The sequence below is a fragment of the Saccopteryx bilineata genome, chromosome 1 (assembly GCF_036850765.1).
Source record: "Saccopteryx bilineata isolate mSacBil1 chromosome 1, mSacBil1_pri_phased_curated, whole genome shotgun sequence".
In the NCBI taxonomy this organism is placed as follows: Eukaryota; Metazoa; Chordata; class Mammalia; order Chiroptera; family Emballonuridae; genus Saccopteryx; species Saccopteryx bilineata.
In genome coordinates, this window is record NC_089490.1 from 102680766 (window position 1) to 102707907 (window position 27142).

Sequence of the window (27142 nt, forward strand, 5' to 3'; positions counted from 1 at the left end):
ACTGAAGAAAGAGCCATTAGGTTTCCACTGAAAACAAACATAGTCCCCCTAAAGCAGTGGTTCTCAACCTTTCTAATGCCGTGACCCTTTAATACAGTTCCTCATGTTGTGGTGACCCCAAACCAAAAAATAATTTTGGTGGCTACTTCATAACTGTAATTTTGCTACAGTTATGATTTGGAATGTAAATACTTGATATGCATTATGTATTTTCCAATGGCTTTAGGCGACCCCACTGGGGTCGCGACCCACAAGGTTGAGAACCGCTGCCCTAAAGGGTTATTATTCCATTCTATATAGGTGATGCTGTACTTAGGAGCTTCTTTTTTGTTCTATTCTGCAATAGACCTTGTTTTTCATCTTCCCTTTTTCTAATTCCAAACAAAACTCATTCTATTTCCCTGAGTTTCAGAGATTACTTTCTGACTCTCATATCAAGTCCTGGTCTCAAATCAGGGAACAAACTGAATTTAGCAAGTGCCTTTTTTGTGCTGTTTTACCCTGTACACAGCAGTATCATGTTTTAGCCAAACTGCAGGGAATAAATCCTTTGCACAGGGCAAAAGAAAAAACACTAAATGGGTAAGAAAAAGAGAATAAATTCTATTTAAAGATAGTATTAAAAATTGCAATTTCATTTTGTGTATAAATAAGCAATTATAAAAGAAATGAGTCCTCAGGCTAGTGCTTTTAAATTTATACCATGACTTTACCTTGAAGATTCTGTCATAATGTGGAATGTCTACTATTAAACAGAATTCCACAAAAAAAGCAAACAAACAAAAAATTCTGGCAATACCAGCGCCTGTGGGGAGAGTGAGAGATGCGAAGCAATTAAGGAAAATTTTAAAAACGGAAGTCAACCAACTGACAAGTCGCTCTTGGCTAACCTGTCCCTGGTTCTGCCAAGATGATTGTCGAGTGTCAACTCATTCTTTAGGGGAAAAAAATAAGAAAAAAGTAAATGTATGGCCAACTATTACAACAGTAATAATCATGGCACCACCACCTTACATGAGATGCTGCTCCGTGGTTTCCAAAGGGCTTTCACAAATATTTCCCCACACCTCATTTAGTTCTCCCAGCAGCCAGTGGGGTGGAATTACCCCCAAGCCAACTTCTGTGGCTCAGGAAATGAGATTCCTTGCTCCAAAGAACAGAATTAGTAACCGATAGACCCAAACTAAAATGTATGTCTTTAATCATTTATCAGTGGTTTTGTTGTTGGTGTTTGTTTTTTTCCTACTGTGACAATTTTCTTTTTCCGGAGGATGAGAATTAGTTGAGTGTGAGATTTTGGAGTTTTCTCATTATCTTATATCTGGCAACAGACATTGTTTTGAGAGCTGTGGCTGCCGGGTCTCTACTGAGCCTAAGGAATCTGGCTGCCCTTCTTGAGTAGATGTGAAGTGTGGATGAAATTACTGTTTTTCTGCTTGTGGAATGGGTTTTTGGTGAGGTTTGGAAGATAAGGTCTTCCACACAGCTTTGGAATGATGTGGAAGAAAAACGATAAGATTCCCTTGAAACTTCTGTTTTATTCCGTATTGTGTTGAAGGTCAATGTGATTTCTTTCAGGACAGTCAGGGCTGTGGTTTAGAAATAACACTAATCATCCCTCATTTGAATCGCTTCCTCTTTAAGTGTGTGTGTGTGTATTTTAAAGATCTGTGATGTGAGTTTAGTAAATAGGGGGTGGTTAGGAAACAACCTATTTTGGGCCTTGGCAAATGTGGGCATTGATATCTGTGCTCCTTGCTGTCGTTTGCTGAATAATGAAATTGTGTTGTCTAAAAATACATATGAAACCCTTTCCTTCTGTGTTTGCCTTTTCTTTTCCGTTTGCTGAGGGACATAGGCATATTTTTGTACCTATGTGATGCATTTAGAGAGAGAATTTTCTGAACAATCTTTTCAAAATCATTCGAACACACAAAGTGAGTGAAGAAAAGCTTTAGAAAAGGGAACTACGAAGAAAACCAAATGACTAATTTCTGGAAAGGGTATTGCATTTTATGGAATTTATAACTGCATCTCCTGCCTGAGACTATTTCCAATAATTTTTGTATTTAAGAAGCTTGGGAGATTTTAATAACTATTAACTTAAGATCACACAACTGTAACCAGTAGCCTAAAACCCTAAACCAAGCCAGATAATTAGTTAATAGTAACTCCTGTTGTGTTTAAACCCCTGACTGAGAGGTGAGAGGCTGATGTCCAAGTTCTCCTGAGGTGTACTGTCTTGTAACAATGTTCTCCTTTCTATATCCAGCCCAAGCTCTTCTGTGTGTCCAGATTTATCATGCAACTTAAGAGAGTAAACAACTTGATAGTGATGCTGAAAGTTTCATGGTTTCTATTCTGTAAACCCTCTTAACTCTTAGTTTCTCTCTTCCCTTCCTCTTTGAGCCCCTGTCATCATAGTAACAAACCTCAGCATCTAGGAGATTGGAAGACCCCCACTGAACTCTTCCTCTAGGATGCACAAGTCCTTCCTGCCAGTTGGAGCTTTGGCACTCAGCTTTCCAAGCCCTCTTTGGAACTCTTATGGCAGGAGTGCATTATCATTTGGGAGTTGACTATTTTGCCAATCCAGGGACATGTGAAAGCAATTTTGTTGATGATCAGCCATTACTGGCTGAAGCAATAGGATTATTACTGTATTTCCAGTTTTGACCTGGGAAGCATCCAACCACCATTAGCCAAATGTGGTTCTCCAATCCAGACCCAGTCCAGAGTTGGGTCTTTAAACCACTTAGTGTTCTCAATTTGAAGGAGCATTTGTAGCTTTGGTAGTGATGAGTGATCTGTTTTTTCCTTCTCATACAAAGCTGAGTTTTCTTCTGTAAAAAAATTATCTTGTTAAGAGTGTGGTGGTTACGGGGGGGAGGGGGGAATGGGAGAGGGAAAGGGGGAGGGGGAGGGGCACAGAGAGAACAAGATAGAGGGTGACGGAGGACAATCTGACTTTGGGTGGTGGGTATGCAACATGATTGAACGACAAGATAACCTGGACTTGTTATCTTTGAATATATGTATCCTGATTTATTGATGTCACCCCATTAAAAAAATAAAATTATAAAAAAAAAATTATCTTGTCATAGCACTAGATGTATAGTTATGCAACACTAATATAAAACAGTGTGATTGATGTGTGTTCTTCCAGTAGCACGTATCCTCCACTGGGAAGCCTTTCTAGCTTATGGCACCCTAAGTAGATTTGGGTAAGCACTATAAATGAAGCTAAGAAACAGAGATGGAAAGGTTTTCCAGAACCAGTGGAATATCCCACATGTAAATCTAGGGTTTTTAATTTCGGATCCTCCAGAGGAACTGAATTTCTTCCTTCCCTCTTTAAGGGTTTGTCTCGGACACTGGCTGATACAAGGAAGGCCGTAGTTCCCTCCCTTTGCAATACCATTCGTGTCTTAACATTGTCATAGAAATGCTGAGTTCACTTATGGGGAATTGAAAGCAAACTCTAATTTCAAAGATGATGTCTTTGCAGCCTATTAAGTCTCAAAATATTACATTTGAGAATTTATTTCAGGTATTTATATTAAGTTTTGAAATATCAGTGCTTCCTGTTCCATAAAATATGCTGCATTTGATGGTTGATATTAAATATATACCTCTTAGGATAGGAATTACCAATTTTTATTTCAGAAGATAGATAGAATATAGACAGAAGCTCAAATCTAGCATCACTTATTAAAGGAAAATCACAGAAAATACCATTTGTCCTTTTAAACCTACTTTACAGAGTCCCCCATCTTTTCTGTTTCATGGGGATTGTAAGATTGGACTTGTCACAATTTCCTTTATTTCTGCTTAAACATGGAATAACTGTTTCAATTCTAAATTACAGGGTTGGTTTTTTTAACTGATTATTTTGTTTATTTAATCTAGTCCCTAAACCTGGAATTAGCCCTCAGTGTGCAGAGAAGGAATGTGTCACATAAAAAAAAAATCTTAGTGGATGATGATGATTTAATACTACGAGCCAAATTATTTTGAATAATTTTTAATAGGGCCTCCAAAAAAATTTAACCATTTTATTTTATAAATGAGAAAAATAAGATTCATTATTAAAAGGCTCAGGGTCACATAAAAATGGAATTCAAATCCAAGTCAATATAGTGTCAATATCGATTTTTATACCTCTCTGTGTTAATATGCAAATATAAGAACTCTCTATATTTGGTTAAACAGAAATTGAATTTTAAATAATTTAAATGTACTAAACTGAGGCAATATAATAAGTAAGAATAGTGATTTGATGAGTGGATGGAGAGGAAGGTCAAGTAGCAATAATATAAGAAATATTGTCTTGTAGCATAGTAGAAAACAATAAGTCATATAAAAAACTGATCAAGAAACAATGGAATACACAGATGGATGTATCCAAAAGAAGTAACAATGCAAACTCTTAAAAAAGGCTGTACTAGGGAAACTAAGACTGGGGTTGAGAAAGAAGTGGGTTTAGCTACTGTTAATTTTCATTATAAGCCCTTTGGCAAGTTAAGATTTTATTATTATTATTATTATTAGTTGACAAAATTTAAAAAGATCTTACAGAAAAGCAAATGCTTGATCTAGAATATGTCTTTCATAGTCACCTACTGATAACCTATCAATATGCTGTGAAATTATGGACTAGAAAGTAAAACTGGGACATTTTCTTAGTCTCTATCCATTACTTTTACTAATAATGAGTAATTACAGTAAAAGCATTAACTGAACAACTAATATTTTTCCAAGGCCTTGTTCCAAGTTCTATAGGAGATGAAAAGGTGGATGCAGTGTGTTTCCAGGCCTCCATCACGGTGCAGGCTAGTGGAGGGTGCTGGAGACAAGGGAGGGATTTAGGTGGGGAAGAGCAGCGGCTCCCTTGCATCTGTGTCTACTCCACATTGTGCTGGAAACACTGCCTATCTTATTCTTGATGGAAAACATGTACCGTAGAAAAGATAAAATAGAGATAGCTGTATAGGTTCAGTACCATGGTGGAAAAGGGTGTTTACTTGTTAGGATCAAGCAGAGTATTTAGGATGGGCCTTAAAATAGAAACAGACTCATAGATACAAAGAACAGACCGACAGCTGTCAGAGGGGATGGGGGTTGGGAGCTGGGTGAAATAGGTGAAGGGCTTAAGCGAAAACAAACACACACACACAAAACTCATAAACACAGACAACAGTATGGTGACTACCACAGGGAGAGGGGGTTGATGGGAGGTAAAAGAGGACAAAGGAAGGACAAATGGTGATGGAAGGAGACTAGACTTTGGGTTTGAATACACAATATACAGATAATGTATTCTAGAATTGTACACACGAAGCCTATATAATTTTATTAACCAATGGCCCCCAATAAATTCAATAAAAATATATTTTAGAAAAATAGAGAGGGATTTTCATAGACAGAGATAGGATGGGAGAGGCCTTGACATTGTTATTGACTGGAGAACTCACATTTGGAGCTTGTTTCTTTGGTTCCTTTTGTAGATAAGTGTTTGGCCAAAATCCATGTAAGGTCGATGCACATCTAAAATGAATTTTTAAAATATTGTTTGCTCAGCTCAAGAAATTTTGTAAAAGTAAATGCTGTTATCAAGATTACCTTTTATTTTACTCATACTATAGAATCAGACTTAAGATTTGAGTAGAAACAGTTCTATCAATCAAGTGTGACAAAAGTTAAGGGCAAATTTGGAGATGACATGAACTTTCTATCTATTTTTGATAGTTTAAGTTGTTCATTATATTCTCCACACCTTTAGGAATCTCTTTAGCTTCCTTCCCTCTTTAATGTGGCTTGTTTAGTTTTCTCAGGATTATACTTAGTTGCATGTCAACTCCTGGGGCCCAGTGGGGTTATATTTTATTTTAAAGATTCTTTGATTTGAAACCATGACGTCTTCACCATCTTGCCAAGTTTTTCAGAGCTCTGTGTTTTGTCCAAAGTAGAGATATCTGTGACTATAGGAGGAACTCAGATTTTCAACTTTTTAGAAATCACATCAAAACTACTAATTAGTATTAATAAACACTGAATATAAGAAGTTCAAAGTAGACATGGAAACTTTTATATACTAAAGTCATTCAGTCTCTTCATTTGGGCAGTAAATGCTAAAGGTGTCGATTGTCACCTTGAAGTGGTTACTGGAGAATGTCCTCGCACAGTGACCACTTCCCACTTCTTTTTTTTTTTTTCCTGAAGCTGGAAACGGGGAGAGACAGTCAGACAGACTCCCGCATGCACCCGACCGGGATCCACCCGGCACGCCCCCCAGGGGCGAAGCTCTGCCCACCAGGGGGCGAAGCTCTGCCCACCAGGGGGCGATGCTCTGCCCCTCCAGGGCGTCGCTCTGCCGCGACCAGAGCCACTCTAGCGCCTGGGGCAGAGGCCAAGGAGCCATCCCCAGCGCCCGGGCCATCTTTGCTCCAATGGAGCCTTGGCTGCAGGAGGGGAAGAGAGAGACAGAGAGGAAGGGGGGGGGGTGGAGAAGCAAATGGGCGCTTCTCCTATGTGCCCTGGCCGGGAATCAAACCTGGGTCCCCCACACGCCAGGCCGATGCTCTACCGCTGAGCCAACCGGCCAGGGCCCACTTCCCACTTCTTAGTTTACAAAGTTCTTGTTTTATAGCTGCTGCTACTTTGTCATATTAGACTTGAACAAATGACCTACTGCCAGAAATTCTGGACTGTTATATTTTATGAAGGCATATTATATATTTCTTCTAGAGCAGAGGAAGAAAAATATCTATAGTTTAAGGATTCTAAATGGGATCTTAATCTTTACCATGAAGACAATATTGCATTCCACAATTTGAAATTACTTGAATTACACATTTTAAAAATTACATGAATTTAGAAAATCTTATATTAAATTAGTTCCTTATTGGTTTGACATTGGTACTCTTTAAATCTTGAATCCTGAACTCTAAATACTTAATATCTTCCACTGAGACCATCTGAATTTTTAAATTACTTTGAAATTATAAAAATATTTTATACTCCTTGTGAAAAACATAGAAAAGATAAAGAATAAAACAAAATGTACCCATAATTTCACAGCTGAGAGATAACTTCTGTACCCATTTGTATGTTTTTCCTAGTCACACTAAAGGGTGTATGTGTGTGTGTGTGTGTGTGTGAGAGAGAGAGAGAGAGAGAGAGAGAGAGAGAGAGACAGACAGAGACAGAGACAGAGACAGTGGGAGAGTCAGAGAGAGGGACAGATTGGGACAGATAGGAAGGGAGAGAGATGAGAAGCATCAATTCTTCTTTGAGTCACCTTAGTTGTTCATTAATTGCTTTCTCGTATGTGCCTTGACCTGGGGGTTACAGCAGAGTGAGTGACCTCTTACTCAAGCCAGCCACCTTGGGCTTCAAGCTAGCGACCATGGGGTCACGTCTATGATCCCACACTCAAGCCAGCAACCCTGTGCTCAAGCTGGATGAGCCCGCATTCAAGCCGGCGACCTTGGAGTTTTGAACCTGGGTTCTCTGCATTCCAGTCCAACACTCCACTGTGCCACCGCCTGGTCAGGCAACAGCATATTTTTTAATATACTTGAGACCTCTCTATAACTTGTTTGTTTGCATTGATTTTTTTCACTTTTTCATTATGTGCTAAGCATTTCCCATATCATTAAATATTTTTTAAGACAGATTTAAGGATCCAAATGCCTCCTTTATTGTTGCTTCTTTTGTGTCCTTTTCTACTCTTATGCCTTCCAGAAAAAGAACTTATTAAAAATGTGTAGAATTTTAGTAATTAATTAAAAATTGTAGTTATTGAGTAGTCATAACTACTACTTGAATTTATAAACTACTGACTATGACAAACAGTAAGTAAATAAATTAAGCTTCTATTTATTAGTCTATTTAGGTAATCCTTTGATTTTTTAGGTCACATAATGGTTTTTGAAGTATTAGAACGTGGGACGATTGGTAAATCCAGTGCTCTTGTTTCTAACAGCCTGTATTTGTGACTGCTTGGATATAGGTGGTATTAAAGACTAATTAAGAGCATGATTTGCTATCTTTACAACTTAGTAGCTGTGTGACTTTGGGTAAATTGCACCTTTTAATTACATCTCCTTCTCAAAGTTAAAGACTAAATGAGATAATAAAGTACATAGCACAAAGCCTGGTCAATAGGCACATTGACTATTCTTGTGGGGGTTTTTTGTTTGTCCTCATGATGAAATTTTTGGTGATTGAACAGAACAAAGGTGATAGCTTTAGTAGAGGTTGAAGAGCATCAGAACTTTCAAAGTAGTTGGCCATAGGAGAAAAAGCAAATACCTCATTTTAATTCTGGGCCACAGGAAGGCATCTTGGTTCTGTCTCATTGAGAAGCTTATCTTACACAGAACTTCAGACTCTGCAATGAGCCAGCTGCATGAATGCATTTAAAAAGTTCACTGCTGTGTCTGCAGTGCTTGGCAGTCACTGAAGTGCATGCTGGTTTCCCAAAGAACTGACTCATGCTTTCTTCTCATTATTCGATAGCTAAATAGTGTCTACATAAATGCTAGTGCTGTTCTAATAAATGATTATGGATGATAATAGTGAAGGCTTCCATTTACTGAGTGCCAACAGTGTTACAGCTAAGAGCTTGTCATGCATTATCTTATTTAGTCCTCACGGCTACTCTGTGAGACTTGTTCCTATCATCCCTATTTTATAGATGAGAAAACTAAGATTTATTGAGATTTGGTGTTACCTAATAAGAATTTGAGGTCTGTCTCCAGAATCTGAGCCTTTAGCTTTCCTTGTAGCTCTATTGCCTTTGTTTCGTAGTTACTACATAGCCTCCTTCATTCACTTACCCTGCACTTGTTGAGGTCTGACTCTGTGTCCTAGAAAAGAGTTCTAAGTGCTGGGTCCTAGCATGTAGTCAGGAGTTTCTGCCCTCCTAAAGCTCACCTCCTATTACATTAACTTACCTGTGTCCATTGCCCTCCTAGAATAAGTGCTCCCTGTAAAATAGTGACTATGTCTTATTCCTCTGGAGTTTAGAAATGTAACTGAAATTTTATTCCAGGTTAAGAATGATTCTCAGGCTTATAAAAGAATTATTTCTACAAAAATATTGGAAGCTAGGGCATGCCACCTTCTACTTATCAGGCTGTTTATTTTAACACTTGCTTTTAGTCCTTGCAGACTCCTCCAATTGGAGATGTTCTTACTGGCACTTTAAGAAGCATTCAGAAATTTATTATTATCTATGAAAAGTTACTTTGTTATATCTTGGTTTCTTTGACTTCCTTAAATGTTTTATAAGTGTGTAGAATAGCATACAAGTGCCCTTTTTCAGAATACACCAAAAATATGTCAGATAAAACTAGGACAAGAATCTTAATTACATGATACAAGAAATAAAAATATTCTGATATAATTGAAAAAATATACACGATATAACATAGAAGTCCAACTGTGAGGAGAAAAGGTGATAACATTTTTTCTGTGATATCAAGAATATTAAATCTTTCCCTGCAAGTGAATTATCATTTTAAAGAAGATGGTGTCATAAAGTGTTTGTGTTGACTGTCATTTACTTACCATGTTGACATTTTAAATAATTTAAAGTATCAAAACAATAACCTTCTGTGCAGGCTACCATTTTATATTCTTCACCTAGGAAGTCATCAGTAAACACTATAAAATAAGTGGTATTTGCAATAAAGTAGTTGCCTTATTTTAAAACGGGTTTGCAGTTCAAACCTTTTCAGTCGCATAAGGATCCAATGGCTGATAATGTTCCTCAGTTTTTTCAAAAATCATTTGTCCAAGAGGAAAGATTACTGGCAAAGCAGCTGGCTGCTTATTTTAGAGTTTGCTTCTCCATGGGACCCTAATGCTGGGCTCTCTGCTCACCAGTGCAAACTCCTTGAATCTCTTTCATTTCTCTAGAAGGAGGTGTGGATTTGCAAGGCTACCAGCTGGATATGCAAATACTACCTGACGGCCCAAAGAGTGATGTGGACTTTTCAGAGATTCTTAATGCAATACAAGAAAGTAAGTTTCACTCAACTTTTAAATTCCTCGTGAAAGAAGAAACTCTTATAATACTTGGGAGGGGAACTAAAACTAGAAACTTTGGATGCCAAGTTCTAAACAAGCAAACAAACAAAAAAATACAATGATGTCTTAAAAGAGATATAGGTGAAATAATTTTGAGACCAGAAGAGATGACTAGTGAAATGCAGGTTTAATTCATGTAACCGTGAACCTCATAATATTAGAGTCTTTGAAGAAGGCTGGTGGAAAACTGATGTGGAATTAGAAGTTCTGTATATGTAATCTACTATAATATTTAATAAATCATGGAGTGTTGTAATTTTTTCAATTCCTTGATTAATCATAATGAAAGAAAAAATTTTAAGAAACCATAATACTATTCCTTTGCTCAAATGTAAGTAGTAGGAAGTGAGTGTGGATGCAGTAAGCCAAAATCAAGGATTTATTCTTTTAAACAGGTATCAGGAGTCACTGATGATGGGCTGTGACGCAGAAGTGAGCCCCTTTGTTCTAAACATTTTGATTAATCAAGGTTTACCATTCTTATACTATTTAGTGTTTTATGAGTTTTATGGGATCATAATTAGCACATTTACTCAAGTTATAGATTTAGCCCTGAGGATGGCTAATGCGGTATTACATCCTAAGTCATTAACATTTGTTAACATTTGTGTTTCATTATTGAGCTCTAATTCTAGATAATGACGCTCCTCTTTTAATATCAAATGCTATTATAGAATGATACTTCAGAAGAATTTGGATCTGAAGATCATTGAATTGCATAAAGAAGCACTATATATTTTTTTGCTATGTTTAGTTTTGTGACATTGCATTTCTATATGAATTTGTAATATAAATTTTAAGCATTTTTATAGTAATGATCCCTTTTTGTCATTATACTGACCCTTATAAAATAATGTCTCTACTTTGTAGTTCAGACAACTTAAGAAGGGAGGAGTTAAGAGCCAAGGTAATATGATAAATAATGGAGACCAGACTAGAATAGAGAGTTAATTCCTTCATGAATATGCTCGGCTAGGGGTTTAACCACACTTAGGTGAAGGATCCTAAAGTTGAAGATGAGGCTAGTTCTGAGAGAAATATTTTTGATGAAGAATATAAGCTATTTTTTTTCTGACTGGGCAATCTCTTCACAGTTGATTCATGAAGAAAAAAGAAAAGTATTTCCCAGGAGAATAAAAATCAAATTAATAGACATTAGAGAAAAAATGACTTTTCATGGAAAGATATAAAATTATGTAATTACTTTATTTGATGTGCAAGAACATAGATTATACAGTGCTGAAAGAATTTAACATTTTAAATAAATGATAAAATGGTTTCTGTGCAAGCATAGGAGGTGAACTTAATTGTTTATAGGGCTGAATGAACTTAACGTTGCCTGATCAGGTGGTGGTGCAGTGGATAGAGCAGATAGAGCATCAGACTGGGATGCAGAGGACCCAGGTTTGGAACCCTGAGGTTGCTGGCTTGAGCACAGGCTCAACCAGCTTGAGCATGGGATTGCCAGCTTGAGCATGGGATCATAGACATGATCCCATGGTTACTGGCTTGAGCCCAAGGTCTCTGGCTAGAGCAAGGGGTGACTTGCTCTGTTGTAGCCCCCCGGTCAAGGCACATATGAGAAAGTAATCAATGAACAACTAAGGAGCCATAACGAAGAATTGATGCTTCTCATCTCTCTCCCTTCCTGTTTGTCCCTCTCTCTGACTCTCTCTCTGTCTCTGTCTCTCTCTCTCTCTCTCTCTTAAAAAAGGAACTGAATGCTTTTGAGACTATTTTTATAGTAATTATTGTTAACGTCTCTTAGTAAGGACATTTTTATATACTGTTTTAGTTCTAGTTTAGAAGGCAACTTCTTTGTGAACAGGGAGAAGAGTGTAAGTTTGTGAGTACTTAATATTTAAAATTAAAAATAAGAAAAAGGAAGTGTTGCTTCACTTTAAAATGCAATTCAAATTTTTTATAGGTTTATGAGTTCTCTGATACTTTGGAACTAATCTATTTATTTTCTTGTTAAGCACTAAGTTTTATGCAACATAAATTTGGGAAGCTGCTCGCATAGCCTGGGTAATTTCTGGTAGGAAATATTTGGGTCATTCAACTACCTTTAATTTTGGCCTAGATTCCATATATGCTTCAGAAATTTTAAACATTTTATTACTATATTGTTAAATCTCTAAGTATAGTTTGGTTCTTCAAGGGACTGTACCTTAGATTATTGTTTATGGGAAGCTTTGAGAGACCAACATATAAACATGTTAAAAAATATGTATCATATATATAAGATTTAAACATCAGCAAAGCTTTTCTCCTACATTTTTAGCAGGGTGATGGAAAGATTTCATTGTTCTCTTTGAAGTTTGTAGACATATTTGTATGACCTTCAAGATCAAACTAGAAGACTGTGTTTGTGGGTATCTGTATATATGTATTTCAAACATTGCTTGAGTCGGAGATAGGTCAGAAATAGACTCAAGAAGTGTTTTAAGAATTTTATGTTTAGCCTGACCAGGTGGTGGCACAGTGGATAGAGCGTTGGACTGGGATGCAGAAGACCCAGGTTCGAGACCCTGAGGTTGCCAGCTTGAGCGAGGGCTCATCTGGTTTGAACAAAAGCTCACCAGCTTGAGCCCAAGGTTGCTGGCTTCAGCAAGGGATTACTCGGTCTGCTGAAGGTCCGTGGTCAAGGCACATATGAGAAAGCAATCAATGAACAACTAAGGTGTTGCAATGCACAATGAAAAACTAATGATTGATGCTTCTCATCTCTCCATTCCTGTCTGTCCCTGTCTATCCCTCTCTCTGACTCTCTGTCTCTGTAAAAAAAACAAAAAAACAAAAAACAAAAAAAAACAACAACAAAAAAAAGAATTTTATTTTTAAAACAACCCTAAGTAATGTAAGATACTAATTTTCCATTTTAAAAGTGAAGAAACTGAGTATACCTCTCCAATGCTATATGGTTAATATATGATATGATTATATTATATATCAGCCATTGTTTTGCTAAGTAAAAGATTAAATAAAAAAGGATTAAGATACTGAGTGAAATAAATAAATCAGAAAAAACTAAGAACTATATGAATCCATACATAGATGGGACATAAAAATGAGACTCAGAGACATGGACAAGAGTGTGGTGGTTACAGGGTGGCGAGGGAGGAGAGGGAGGGGGTGGAGGGAGAGGAGGGGCACAGAAAACCAGATAGAAGGTGACAGAAGACTATGTGACTTTGGGTGGTGGGAATGCAACATAATCAAATGTCAGAATAACCTGGAGATGTTTTCTCTGAACCTATGTGCCCTGATTTATCAATGTAACCACATTAAAATTAATTAAAAAAAACAGATTAAGAAAAATAAGCTACTTTGGATTTAAAATTTTTGTTACTATGTTGTTACATCTTAATTAAGAATTCCTCCCTATGCTGCTACATTGTAAAGCATACTTACATTTTGTTCCTATAGTGCTTAGGCCTAAGAATAGCTTCATCTATTAAAAAAAAAAAAAAAGCTTTCTCAGAGGGGCTGGCCATTCATAGGTTGTTTCTCAACTTCCCTCATCAGATATACAGCTTATAAGAAATAAGAGTTACTTCTCCATTCATCCATCTATCCATCTTATTTGTTTTATGCCAGGCTCTGTGGTGGGCATAATATTTTAAAGCAGTGTTGAATGTTTTGGTGCATAGTTTAATTCAGAAAAAATTAAAACGTTCGTAGATTCCATTTTGTTGTGTTGTTCAAAATGAAAACAACTGATAGCTTTCTAGGAAAAAAAGCACCTATGTGTGGCAGTATAATGTAAGGGTATGTGAGTGTGTTCCTTGATGTTATTTCCCCCATCTCTTCATTCTCTTCCGTTGCTCCTCACCCCTGGTGGCAGCCAGGTGTCTTGATCTCCTTGGTTTCATCAGTCTTGTGTTGTCTAAAGTTTGTGGCTTGTGTTTTCTGTAAATCTGAGCTTCTGAGTGGGTGATGCTTTGTTGGTCAAATAAGTTTGTAAATATGAGATACATGTTTGCTCACTTATAGTTTACATTGGGTGTGGGGGACAGTTTGTAAGCAGGCAGGGTCGTTATAGCCTAAGGCTTCGTTTTAAGACTAAACCTTTCCCACTCTTTTGAGGAATCCCATTATGCCTCAGATAAGTGACTTTGTATCAGACTTCTTTGTTTGTATGTTGGATTAAAGGTTTTGATTTCTATACTATAAAATGGGGCAGAGGAGCCCATGCTGGAGGAGAGCAGAGAAAGGCCACATGGAGGACAGGAGAAGCAGCCAAGATGGTGGAGTACTAAAGGAGAAGCCAGTTTGTGTAGAGTTTGTGCAGAGAGAAAGAGATGGGGAACAGAGGTGAATAAGGCTGGTGAGGCACAAACCTTTGATTCTAGGAAACTCAGATAAGTCAGTGGCTTTGGGAGCCCTGAATAGAAAGGGAAGTGTTTTCCCACTGTGTGTATTTCTTGCCCACTGGGTTCAAGCTAGGATTAAAGCTAATGACCCACCAGTTCTTGGCTCCATTGTTTCATTACTGTCTGTTTGAATCAAATGCGAACCTGCATGGCCCCGGGCGGCTGTGATGGTGGCCGTGGCTGCTGGCCTTACATGTTGGGAGAGAAGGAGGAGGAGGAGATGAAGGGCAGGAGAGAGAGAAAGAAGAGAGAAGAGAGAGAGAGAGAAGAGAGGAGACTGGGGAGAGGTGTATAGGGGTAGGGGAGACAGAGAAAGAGAGAAGAGAGAGGAAGAAATCTCCTCAGATCAGTTTCCTTCCAGTGTGCCGCACCGCACAGTGGTACCATGACTGCTCGTGGGTGGGTGGAAAGGCAGGGAACGTCTGTGTCATGTGCCTGAGGAACTGCACCTGAGCCACCTGCCTGCAGCCCTGCCTGAGGCTCCCAGCCTCAGGCAGGAACAGATCCTGCGTGTTCAGGGAACCTTGGAGGCTCTGGGAAGGTGACAGTCTTAACTTTCTGTTTCTTTGTTGTATCCCCAGTCCCTTGAGCCAGAGTATGGATATTATAGCTGCTCAATACATTTTGTTAAGGAATGAGTGAATGAATGAATTCCACTATAGACTTGCAAAGGGAAGAGCTCAGCAGTAGCCAGTGCAGCTTAGAGGGCTGAGTGAGCTCTTTAAATGCCCTGCTGTTTACAAAACCTCTGGAACCATTGTACAGCCCTGCATGTGTGAGGCAGAGGCGTAGGAGTGTCAGCAGTGACTGAAATTTAATTTTCCACCAGGCCAGTGGGTTGGGAGCATAGACAGCGACTTAACTTGATGTAAGGATGACAAAGCCATGGGGTAATTCTTACTCTTGAGTTTCTCTAGTTAGATTCATATTCTCTACACGTAGTCTAAAGATTTGAATGCCTACTTTATGCTGTATTGTAATAACAAAATGAAAACTCTGTTTTTAATCACCAAAATGTTGAAATCTAGACACTTTGAGAAATAAACATTTTAAAATATATAATTCTGAAATTAGACTGAAAATTAGATGTTAAAACTTTGCAGTCTATGAAGCAGGTAAGTATTTGTGTGCATTTGTTATGTTAGCAAACCATTGACCAATATACCATTCAAACTTACACTGAACCTTTTAATTCTTGCTTTAAATTGTTACCAATGCCCAGCCCTTTGTAGAGATTATTCCTCCCTCAACTTTGTGTCTCCCAGCCCTCCTGCTTTGTCCTTATCTTTTCTTTTCTTGGTTCTTAGTGTAATGCAAATACAGACTGTGGGGACTTTTGAGTGTCGTTCATACCCTAGTGGACATTATTGTGTTATGGTCCATTAGATTCTAATGAAGGAAAGAGAGCAGAGTGTTTGAAATGAGAGCTGGGAGCTGGAAGGATTGTTGGATGGTTGTTGTCCTACAGTTTGACTCTTCGTGCTTACACTGGTGCCTACAGGACCATAGAGCTGGACCTCCACTGGTGGTGCTCTGTGCTTCCATGCTGAGGAGACTGAGCCATTTCTCAGTACCATCAGGGAGTCATTTTGTACCCAATTTCCTGAGCTCTGGTTTTCAGTTTTATTTTGAATCTATATGGTCATGCTGTTTCAACAGGGAAGATGGGGGGGTGCAGGCATATATGGAATTAGTCATCTTGTCTGGTAACTCTGTGGTTGACCTTTTACCTGCAGTATTTCATTTGGTGTTAGATTATCTTTGTCTTGATTTGCACATTTATAAGAGGGAGCTAACTATAGGAAATCTAAGCAGAGCCCTCCGTGCAGTGCCTGACACATCGTAAACGCCGCTCACATGTTGGCTGCCTTCTGGTCTTCATCTCTCTCAACAATTCTGGGAGGCAAATTGTATTATCTACACTTAAAATGTAAAGAAATTAAAGCTTCGGTTAAATAACCGAATCTAATAGCTAGGAAGTGGGAGGACTAGCATTTGAACCCAGGCTCATGCTCCTTTCTGAAAAGGAAAAATTAGTTCAGGAGACTTTGAGGATTTTAACACAGAAATATCACTGACCTTGTTTCGAGTCATGAAAAGGTAACTAAGGTTATTGAGCAAAGCTTGAGTCAGGCACACAGGTCTTCTCTAAATATCATCATTCCCAGAGTTGTGAGAGGTGCCTTTATTGTCTGCCCTGTTATGGAAATAATGAAGGTGTTTGTCAGAAACAGACCGTCTCCGGAATGAGTTGATGGTCTTGACCCTGTCGTAGAGTGTACTGTGGGCACCCGTGCCATTGTCAGTGCTCTGTCTTACAGACAGCATCATTATTGAGCCAAGAAATGCCAATGAAATAACTTTTTAAATGAACGCACATTTTTTTTTTAATCTCAAAATATTTCAAGTGAATTTTCGATGGCAGGAAAAATGCCGTTCTCAGATCTGTATCATGGAGGACTTCAGCTCTCTTACCGCCGTTTTTCTTAGGGGATATGTTAACATAACCGTTTAGTTGTTGCCATAACACACTCTAACAGAGGTTTCCAAACTTTTTACAGCAGGAGTACCAGTTGTCCCCCCACAATTATATTTTCACACATCATCTCCATATGTAGAAAACGGGGTGATCGGGGTGAAGTGGAAGGGGTAGAAGGTGGAGGGCTTTGCCTACTCAGTTTCATCTTTACCCCTCCATGGTTTCCTGAAGTTCCCAAAGGATTCTGGGGTTTCAGGGAACACACTTTGAAAACCATTGGCCTATTGAAAAGGAATAAAGCCAGCTAAGAAATGATTTATGTTTTTTTCACTTTATTTATTTTGAGTTTTCTAAATTAGGCCCTCTTTTTTGTTTTTTTGTTTGTTTTGTTTTCTTATTGGAGAATCAGGCAGTCTCTGATTAGGGACATTATCAGATCCATTTGGACAGTAGTAAACATCTAGAGTCCTAGGCTTGCTAGGGTCACATAAATGCTAATTCGCATTTAATTTTTAAAATCCCAGCCTGAGGTGCTCAAAGCTGTGCTGAGTCTGTGTATTTCCCTGATTTTTAAAAAGCACTTAGTTTGATCTACTTGTTAAATTTTAAAATGTGTCAGTTCTGTCGTGCTACAGATGTAAAGTCTGGCGTTATTTAGAACTGTGAAAAGATCATTGTTAGGTGGTTAAATGACTTTTTGTTCTGGAAAGCCTAACATGATTTAAGAATAGTAGAATGCTTTTCAATAAAAGAAAAAAAAAAAGAAGCTGGTTAGAAAGAGCTTGGATTTGGGAGTCAGAACTGGGTTAGAACCCATCTCTGTCGCTGGCTGTGCAACCGATACTTAGCACCTCTGGACCTAACTACTTTCTCATAATACCTGTCTCATCAGGTGTTCTGAGGTCCTAGGAAAGGAGAAAACAGCCCTGCCAATTCCTAACGGGCAGTAATTCCCATAAACTGTGGTCCATTCTCACTTCCTTTAAATTTAATCTTTGCGCCTAAGAGGGAGATTCTTTTAAATAATCTCACTAAGACTATTAGAAAGGAAAAGAGAACAATTTATATAATCTTATAACTAGTTTTTATTTCTTTTAAAATGGACACTGAGTGCCTCTTACTTGCTAGCAACTTTGGAGCTACCTTGGGGCCTTCACCTAAAAGGGTCCCTGGACGAAAAGATGAACTTGTTATAACACAGTCAGATAGTTGTTCAGATTGAGATATAAACAATCTTTTTTTTTTTTTTCATTCTAAATTATTCCTGAAGGTGTCCTTCCCCCTCCCACATTTTCTAATGAGGCTTTGAGGTCAATGTGCAATGCCTTCAGATTTCTGAGTATCAGATGTAATAATGCAGAACTCAGGACAAAAATAGTATAATGAATTGGCACCCTGGAGAACAAATATAGACACGTAGATTATGCTCCTCAGCCCTCGCATGTCTTCAGTGACCTATAATTTCACTTTATTTTCTCTGCATCAGAAAATACTGTGCTCAGAGCATTCCTGTCCTGTCATACCAAGGTGGGGTTATGCTGCTGCGTTTGGAAATACAGAATTAACGACAAGAGCAGTGAGTCGAAGTATTTGATTTTTATTTTTGTATTTATTTCTTATTCTCTTGTGATCTATTTCTAAAACATAATTACTGTTTGTTTGTTTGTTTGTTTGTTTATTTTCATTACTTTTATACCATGGTTTCTTCTTCCTGGCCCTGTGATTTCTTTGGGATAGTAGAGGGTGGGGCAAAAGTAGCTTTATAGTTGTGAGTACAGGAAACAGAGTATATTGTTATATTATTATATATTAATTATTGTATTATTTTTCATACAAACAACTGGAAACCTACTTCTGCCCAGCCTGGTAAATTTCTTTGCCATGCTGAATTTTCCCCACCCCTCATAAATTTCTTTGCCATGCTGAATTTGGTGAATTACCCAGACTCTCTTGCTGATTTTTGGTCTTCCCAAACAGTCTGAGTTTCTTGCCCCTTGGTCAGTTGTTATACCCATGTTCCTGATCTTTGGTTTCCAGGTCTTTTTAAGCTAAGTGCCTGCTTTTTGCAAAACAGAATCATTTAGTATCTCCCTTGCTTTCCCCAGTGCATGGTGTCTACCTGCTCTGACCATCTTAGCTGCTCAGTTCTGTTCACACAGCTCTTCCTGAATCCGAATGCAGCACGGGTCCAGTGTGTGGGTTGCATGAATTTTTGCATTCTGTCTCTCCTTCTAGTCATTCTTAATCGACTCCCCAGAACATCTGGCTCCCTTTCTTATTTAATGAAGCTAATAGCAGAATTGTTCCAGGCAGGTACTTACTAAATGTATTTTTATTTCATAAAACTTGACAAGTGACTGTATTTGGATGAGGAGTACGTTTGTGACATCCATACCCAAGGATAGAGAGACCGCATCCCCACCTTGGCTGGACAGTGGGCCTGGGGGGACAAGGGCCGTGCCTGTCATGGCCAGTACTTGAGCACCATTTTCTAGCACAGCACAGTGTCTGGCCATGGTAAGCATGTGATAAGTACTTGTTGAATAAATAGACTGTAAAAAATTGATTAACTTCCAAAGTTGTTTTTTTTTTAAAGAAAATAATGTAAGCATGTAAGTTTGCATCAAAGGATATTATATTTCTTTCTAAAATTTACCATGTATAAAAGCTGATAGATCCATAACACTGGTGAAGTGTTGATGAAGGGCACTGTGTCTTCTGTCTGTGGAATGTTTCTATATTCTGCAGTCTTCTTTCTGAGCCTGTATAAGCTGAGCATCTTCTGATCTCTGCTAAAGCTCTTGAGAGCCTGGCAGGTAAATAATGGTGTCTTAAAACCCCTTGTTCTTGGATAATCAGATTGCTATGACATCCCGATGTCTCTTGAGCACTCAGGTGGCATCAGCTCCATGATGACTTTCTGAAGTGTTTCTGCTAGTTAGCAATAAAGCTTCTTCCCCCTTTCCCAAGTTAACTGGCCCCTCTTGAATCGAGTCGTTGGGGCTGTAATATAGGGCAGAATGTCTCAGTCTTAGCACTGTTGACATTTTGGGCTGGATCACTCTTTGCTGTAAGGGCTACTCTGTGCATTGTAGGATGTTTGGCAGCACCGCAGGCCTCTGAGTCTACCCAATGGATACTACTAGCACTGCCCATGATGATCAAAACGTATCTAGACAGTGCCGATGTCTCCAGGGGGACAGTTTGGTCCAGTTGAGAACCACAGATGTAGAGAGCTTTATTGAAGTGATTGTGGTATCACCAGTAAGTGATACCAGCAAAAGATGACCTGGTAATCATCTATCTTTGGAAAAAGCAAAGGGAGTTCTCAAGGATGGATGCATGGACACACAGTTCTCCCCAGTCTGAGCCAACCACTGGGACATGGCTTTCAGTGTCCTCTTTAGCTTCTCCCTTTCTCCCACATCCCAATCTATCCCTCTGAACAACCATTCTATATTTTTTTTAGATTTTATTTATTATTTTATTTAAGTGTAGTTGTTATATAGTATTGTTGTAGTTTCAGGTATACAGTATAATGACTCATCATTTATATACCTTACACTGTGATCACCTCACTATGTCTAGTAATCATCTGTCCCTGTGCATAGTTAATACAATACTATGGACTATATTTCTCCTTTGCCTTCTTTTTTAAAATTTTTATTTTTATTTATTTAATTTAGAGAGAAAGGAAGGAGAAAGAGAAAGACAGACAGAGACTGAAACATTAATCTGTTTCTCTATGTGCCCTGACCAGGAATCAAACCAGCAACCTTTGCATATTGGGATAAAACTGTAACCAACGGAGCTATCCAACCAGGTCTACTCTGCCTTCTTGTATTGATAAGGCTAAAACACTAAGGTCTAGGGTCTAAAATAGACAAACCAACATTTTTTGTGGATCTGCTATGTGGCAGCCACCTGCTAATATGTAACCCTCTCTGCCACTCCAAGAGAGAAGTTTTTTGTATACTGTCTCACCAAGGGGAAAACAGGAGCACAAATTTTCACGGCTAAGTGATGGAGTTGGGCATAGTACATAGGTCTTCTGACTTTGGTAAAGTAATATTTCATCCTCTTGTTCAAATCTAACCAATATCTATTTGAAAATTTAATCAGTATCGTCTTGAAACTATGGAGCTCCTGGTTTGTGAATAAGAATTGTGTTAGGAGAAATGTATATATAGAAATGTATAGCCATAGAATGTTGGAGGAAAGTCCAATGTCAGACATCATTAGACAGTGGCTACTCTGAGGTCAGCATTCTCTTTTTCAAAAACTAGTGCTGAGGGCATTCCAGGACCTCTGCACACCAGTCAAGACAGACCAAGTCCCTGCCCTTATGGAACCTATATTCTAATAGGATAAATATCTAGTACATAAGTACACAAACGAATAAACAGTATAATTACAGGTTGTGAAAAGTGCTGTGAAGAAAATGAGCAATGAGATGGACAGTACCTGGGTGAGGGGGTGTTTTCTTTACATAAGGTAGTCAGGGAAATGGTCTTTCATCTTGCCACAACACCCAAGATACAGCACTTAGTACCTGTCCTTGATTACCTGGCACAGAAGAGGTGTTCTTAAACCTTCATTGTATAAAAAGACCATGGTGTTTTTTTTCTGTAAAAACATCATAATGTGTTTTTAATTTTTTTAGCCTCAGGGTCTAAAAACCTGTAGTAAGTGTATTAGTTTCCTTCTGCTGCTGCAACAAATCCAAACTTAGTGACTTAAAGCAACACACACTGGCCCCGGGCCGGTTAGCTCAGTTGGTGAGAACGTCATCCCGAAACAGCGAGGTGGGAGTTCCAAATCCCCAGTGGGACACATACGGGAGGAAGCCAGCAAATGCCAACTAAGTGGAACAACAAATGAATGCTTCTCTCCCTCTTTCCCTCTCTCCTTCTCTCTTTCCCTCTCTCTTCCTTCCTCTCCTTGCCTCTCTAAAATCAATCAATAAACAAACTTTTTATTAATTTATAATAAAGTGCCCTGGCTAGATAGCTTGGTTGGTTAGCACTATCCTGAACCACAGAGGCTGCCGGTTCGGTCCCCAGTCAGGACACATACAGGTAGATGTTCCTGTCTCTCTCTCTCGTTTGTTCTTTCCCTTCCTCTTTCTAAAATCAATAAAATAAACATTAAAAAAAATTTTTTTAAAGGAGCACAAGGTGTCAGCAAGGCTGTGTGCCTTCTGGAGGTTCTTGAGAAGGACCTGCTTTCTTGCCTGGTCTGTCTCCTAGGGGCCACCCGCATCCCTGGCTCAAGGCCCTGTCCTCTCCTGACAAAGCCAGCAGCACAGCCTCTGCCAGTCCCTCTCTGACCTGACCCTGTGCCTCCCTGTGAGCAGCACAGCATCCTCCAGTCCCTCTCTGACCTGACCCTGCTGCCTCCCTGTGAGCAGCACAGCCTCTGCCAGTCCCTCTCTGGTCTGACCCAGCAGCACAGCATCTGCCAGTCCCTCTCTGGTCTGACCCAGCAGCACAGCGTCTGCCAGTCCCTCTCTGACCTGACCCTGCTGCCTCCCTGCGTTCGCTTTGGCCCACCCACATGATCCTGGATAACCTTCCATTTTAAGAGTCTTGACTTAATCACATCTACTTACAGTCCCTTCTGCTATATAAAGTCACATATTCTCACATTCCAGGAAGTAGGTCACTTTTGGGGGCCATGATTCAGTCTGTCGCAGTAAATAATAAATGTTCATTTTATTTCCACACTCACTTTATTTTATAGATGAAAAATTTGAAGTTAAATGAGTTGCCTAAAATCACTTGGATACTTGAATACAGCTTTCTGGTCACCCTATCTAAATATATCATCTTTATTCTCTCTTTAGCCAAACTCTGTTCTTTTCTTTATAACACTCCACATTTCTTTGATTATTTGTTTCTCTTCCTAATTACTACAAGGGCAAGAAAGTGTATCACTTTTATTTAACAAGGTACAGCCGTCACATAGTGTCCCTGAGTCTAACAGTTTTTTGAATGAATGGTCCTTTGAATGTTTGTGTATATAGAACCCAATATCCTACAAATTATTCTGTGCAGTGGCTTCTGACAGGTTAAAAATCCTTCACCATATTTAAAACATCAGAGTAAAAAGTGAACTGCAGTATTGTTATCATTCGAGTTGATGAAGAAGGAACCGATCCTTGGCACTGTATTGTCTCATGCACTAACGCTAGACTTTGTTTCTGGTGTGCTGCAAGGCTCTGCATCTGAGCACGGTATTCTGTGTTTGGAACTCTGGTATACAGTGCTTTGTGTATTGACATGTTAGCATCAACAATCTTTTGGGGAAGCTTCTGAATGGCTCACTTCATGATTTCAATCCACAATTAGAGGAGAAGAGAGGCAGAAATTCTAACTGCATGTTTTATCACAGCATCAGACCTTAAAGAAGTAACAAAGGAGGAAGAAAAATCATAGTTCTTACTGAACTATGCAAGTGGTACATTTATGGGTTGACTTAGCAAGTTGCATGGCACTTAAATGAAAAAAAATTAAGTATAGGTCATCTCCAGCATATGAATGAGTTCTTAGAAGCCTTAGATAGCAGTAGCTTATGCTAAAGTACCTTAATGAAGTGAAGGAAAGCTAAACATAACACCTTCTCTTATCATGGAAGGCAAGTTATGTTTACATTATGAAGGTGCTTTACTTTGCTTCACGTTTTCTTTAATTTCACCTAATGAAAGATACTGTTTAGGCAACTTGTTTTACCTCTGACAGCCTTTTCTCTTAAGAAATGAACACCTTTCACTCAGGGTATTACTGAAACAATGAAAAAAAAAATGAAGTCAAAGAGAGAGGTCTTCTCTTTTATTGTTGCTTCTAAGCTCCTGGATTCTTCACTCCAGCTGTAATATATTTACTTTGGTTCTAGTGGCCAAGGATGTCAATATTCTTTTTGATGAATTAGAAGCTGTCAACAGTCCTTGCAAAGATGACGATTCTCTCCTTCACCCTGGGAACCTGACCAGCACTTCAGATGAGGCAAGCAGATTGGAAGCAGGGGGAGAGGTAAGAGTGTGTGGCTCCTTCACGAGCACAATTCTTGATGCACATGAGAACCTGTCCCACATATTCGCAGGGCCGTTTAATGGTATCATCTCACTGAACTGTATGCTCCTGGAAAACAAGGGGCAGGTCTTTTTCTTTCTTTCAGAGAGCACAATTGTTTTTAATTTAAAAAGCATGAATATGTAAAATAAAAATAATATTTATTCATATTATTATTACCCATGGTTAATTCTAAATAGGTTTTTAATAGGTTTGCTTTTTTTATTGATTTTAATTTATTGTGTTTACATAGATTCAAGTATCCCACTGAATACATCCCCCCACCCCCTTGTTCCCCTCAACATCTACCTTGCCCCCTCCCCCCACACCTCCTCTTCCCTCCAGGATTTGGTTTTCTGCTCTCTATGGCGCTGTGTTATGTATCTATAATTTTACCAATCTCTTTCCCTTCTCTGATCCCATCCTCTCCTCCCCTTTCCCTCTGTCCGCTTTCCCTCTGGTAAGGGGCAGGTCTTACATTCTTTGGCATCTTCCATGGGTCTGATACATTTCAACAGACTTAAACCTACCTAGGCTCAAAACAAGCTGTTGGTGGGTCAGACACTTCCCATCTTATACCTAAAGACAATTTGTTTATACAAGGGAAGATTCTTAAAACCACCCGTTCTTTTAAGAAAACTGATATACTGGGTGTCACTAACTAGCAAAATGTAAGCTCTACGAGAATGGACTTCCTGCCTGACCTGTGGTGGCGCAGTGGATAAAGCGTCGACCTGGAAATGCTGAGGTTGCCGGTTCGAAACCCTGGGCTTGCCTGGTAAAGGCACATATGGGAGTTGATGCTTCCTGCTCCTCGCCCTCTTCTCTCTCTCTCTCCTCTCTCTCTCTCCCCCTCTCTCTCTCCTTTCTAAAAAAATGAATAAATAAAATTTAAAAAAAAAGAAAAGAATGGACTTCCTTGTGTAAATCCCCCGGCACCTGGACCAGGGACACGAAGGGGATCAGCCCTCAGTAGGCTGTGTTGCCCCTCTCAGTTGCCATGTGCCTCTGTAATCTGGAAATGCATTGCAATTATACATGGACCTATCTGTTTATATAGCGTTTTGGAAAAAAGAAATGTTTTGGCAGGAGCATCCCCTGTTGCTCAGGTTATGTCAGCGGGGTTTGTATATGCACTGGAGGTTGGTAATAGGAACACGGAAGAGTCATCTGTGTATATGCACTGGAGCTTGGTAATAGGAACACGGAAGAGTCATCTGTTTACTGCGTAGTCCTAATATTTTTGTTCTTCCAGAGCCAGTTAGCCATTGAAAGGAGAACAGGGAAAACTGTTTCCTTCTACCAAGTCTCCCAGACCTCCCTCTACAAACACCACGCGCTCCTGCTATCCATGTATTTTACTTTCAAAGACAAAACTCATTCTGTCATCACCATCCTCATGCAGATACTTTGACTGCCATGATGTGGACAAAAGGAGGGATCTTGAAAGGGACCTCAAAAAGCAACTGTTCTGGTCCCCTTCATTTGGATGAGGAAACAGACTCAGGAAGGGTAGGGCTTTGCCAGCCCTCTCCCCGATCCCTTGGCCACAGCCCAGTTCTTGCAGGCAGGTTGCTGATGTGCTAAATCTATCTGATCATTCCCTTGCTGGGCAAATAATTAAGAAAGTATTTGCTTGGGAAGACTTTTCTGAGTACCTCTTTAGGCAAAAGCCAAAAAAATACTCAGTGAGAATTGGTCATCAATTGTAAATGTCTATGATAATGGTTCCTTTTATCCCTCTTGGTTGAGACGTTCCTTTCAGATGAGGTTGTACGCATGGCACTTGTGTGCAAGAACACGGATTCCGGCATAGCCTTCGTAGTCTGGCGTGTTTGCCTTCTTCAGCCTATTATTTGGAAATTGATGTGTGCTGTGCCCTAAAGTAAAGGTAGCTCCCCATTTCTACTTGCTAGTTTATAGACATTTTTTTTTTAATCTAGCAGCCTGAGAAACCTGGCTCCACTCTGGACAGCCATAATTGATGGTCTCTTCCAGCGCTGTTTGTGACTGCAACAAACCCACGCACCCTGGACAAAAATGTCACCTGCTATTTTTCTCTCTCTGAGTTTTATAGATGTAAACACTGCAAATAAATTACAAATAATATTTGTAACTTATATGTAAGTCAGAAAACATAATAATAAAATGAACACCTTGAACAACCATCCAACTTGTAAATTAGAATGGTACTTTTCAAACTATGGTGACAATCTAACTGTAGGTGACTAACTTTAGTGGGTTTTTTTAAGGCATTGGAAAATTAATATGAGTGTGCATGCAAGTAGAAAGAAGAGGTATTATTTTGTAAAACTTTTGTCTTAGGTATTTTGTGTTTATGTACATATATGCACAAATATCACAAAGTAAAAGGTTTTCTTTCTTGTGGGCAAAGAAGTTCAAGAAACACTGAACTAGAATATCACTGAAACCAGCGAAGCCGCTGGCAATCCCACCCTCAGCCAGCCAGAGGTGCTACTTCCTGAATGTTTGTGTTTATTATTCTCTTGCTCTAACAATAGTTTTACCACATACACATGTAGCCTAACAACTTATTTTTAGATTTATTTTATTCAGTGCTTTTTAAAAGTAGTTCACACAGTATGAAGTCTTCTGTGACTTGATTTTTTTCTGTCAATGTTTTAAGATTTATGCTTATTGTTAGATGCAACTACAGTTCATTCATGTTCTGTGCTGTATAAATACTCCACTGTATGAATATCCTTCTTTTTCTTTAAAAAAAAATTTTTTTTTATTTTTCCCAAGTGAGAAATGGGGCCAGAGGGTGGGGGGCAGTCAGACAGACTCTCGCATGTGCCCGACTGGGATCCACCCGGGATGCCCACCAGGGAGCGATGCTCTGCCCATCTGGGGCGTTGCTTCCCTGCAACCGCAGCCATTCTTGCACCTGAAACAGAGGCCATGGAGCCATCCCCAGCTTTGCTCCAATGGAGCCTTGGCTGTGGGAAGGGAAGAGAGAGATAGAGAGAAAGGAGAGAGGTAGGGGTGGAGAAGCAGATGGGTACTTTTCCTGTATGCCCTGGCCAGGAATCAAGCTGGGCCTTCCACACACCAGACCAATGCTCTACCACTGAGCCAACCAGCCAGGGTTTCTATTT

At 39.1% G+C, this 27142-nt stretch overlaps 1 protein-coding gene across 3 annotated transcripts in view; it reads left to right on the forward strand.

The window, feature by feature from the left end:
- Nucleotides 1-27142, forward strand: part of ANO4 (anoctamin 4) — a 428231-nt gene that overhangs the window by 228918 nt on the left and 172171 nt on the right. For 2 of the 3 annotated variants that reach the window (XM_066262603.1, XM_066262620.1), the window contains 2 exons: nucleotides 9928-10032; nucleotides 23848-23984. In XM_066262603.1, coding sequence (XP_066118700.1) covers nucleotides 9928-10032; nucleotides 23848-23984 — 242 coding nt within the window. The remainder of the gene's footprint in view (nucleotides 1-9927; nucleotides 10033-23847; nucleotides 23985-27142) is intronic. The other variant, XM_066262613.1, reaches the window with a different exon arrangement.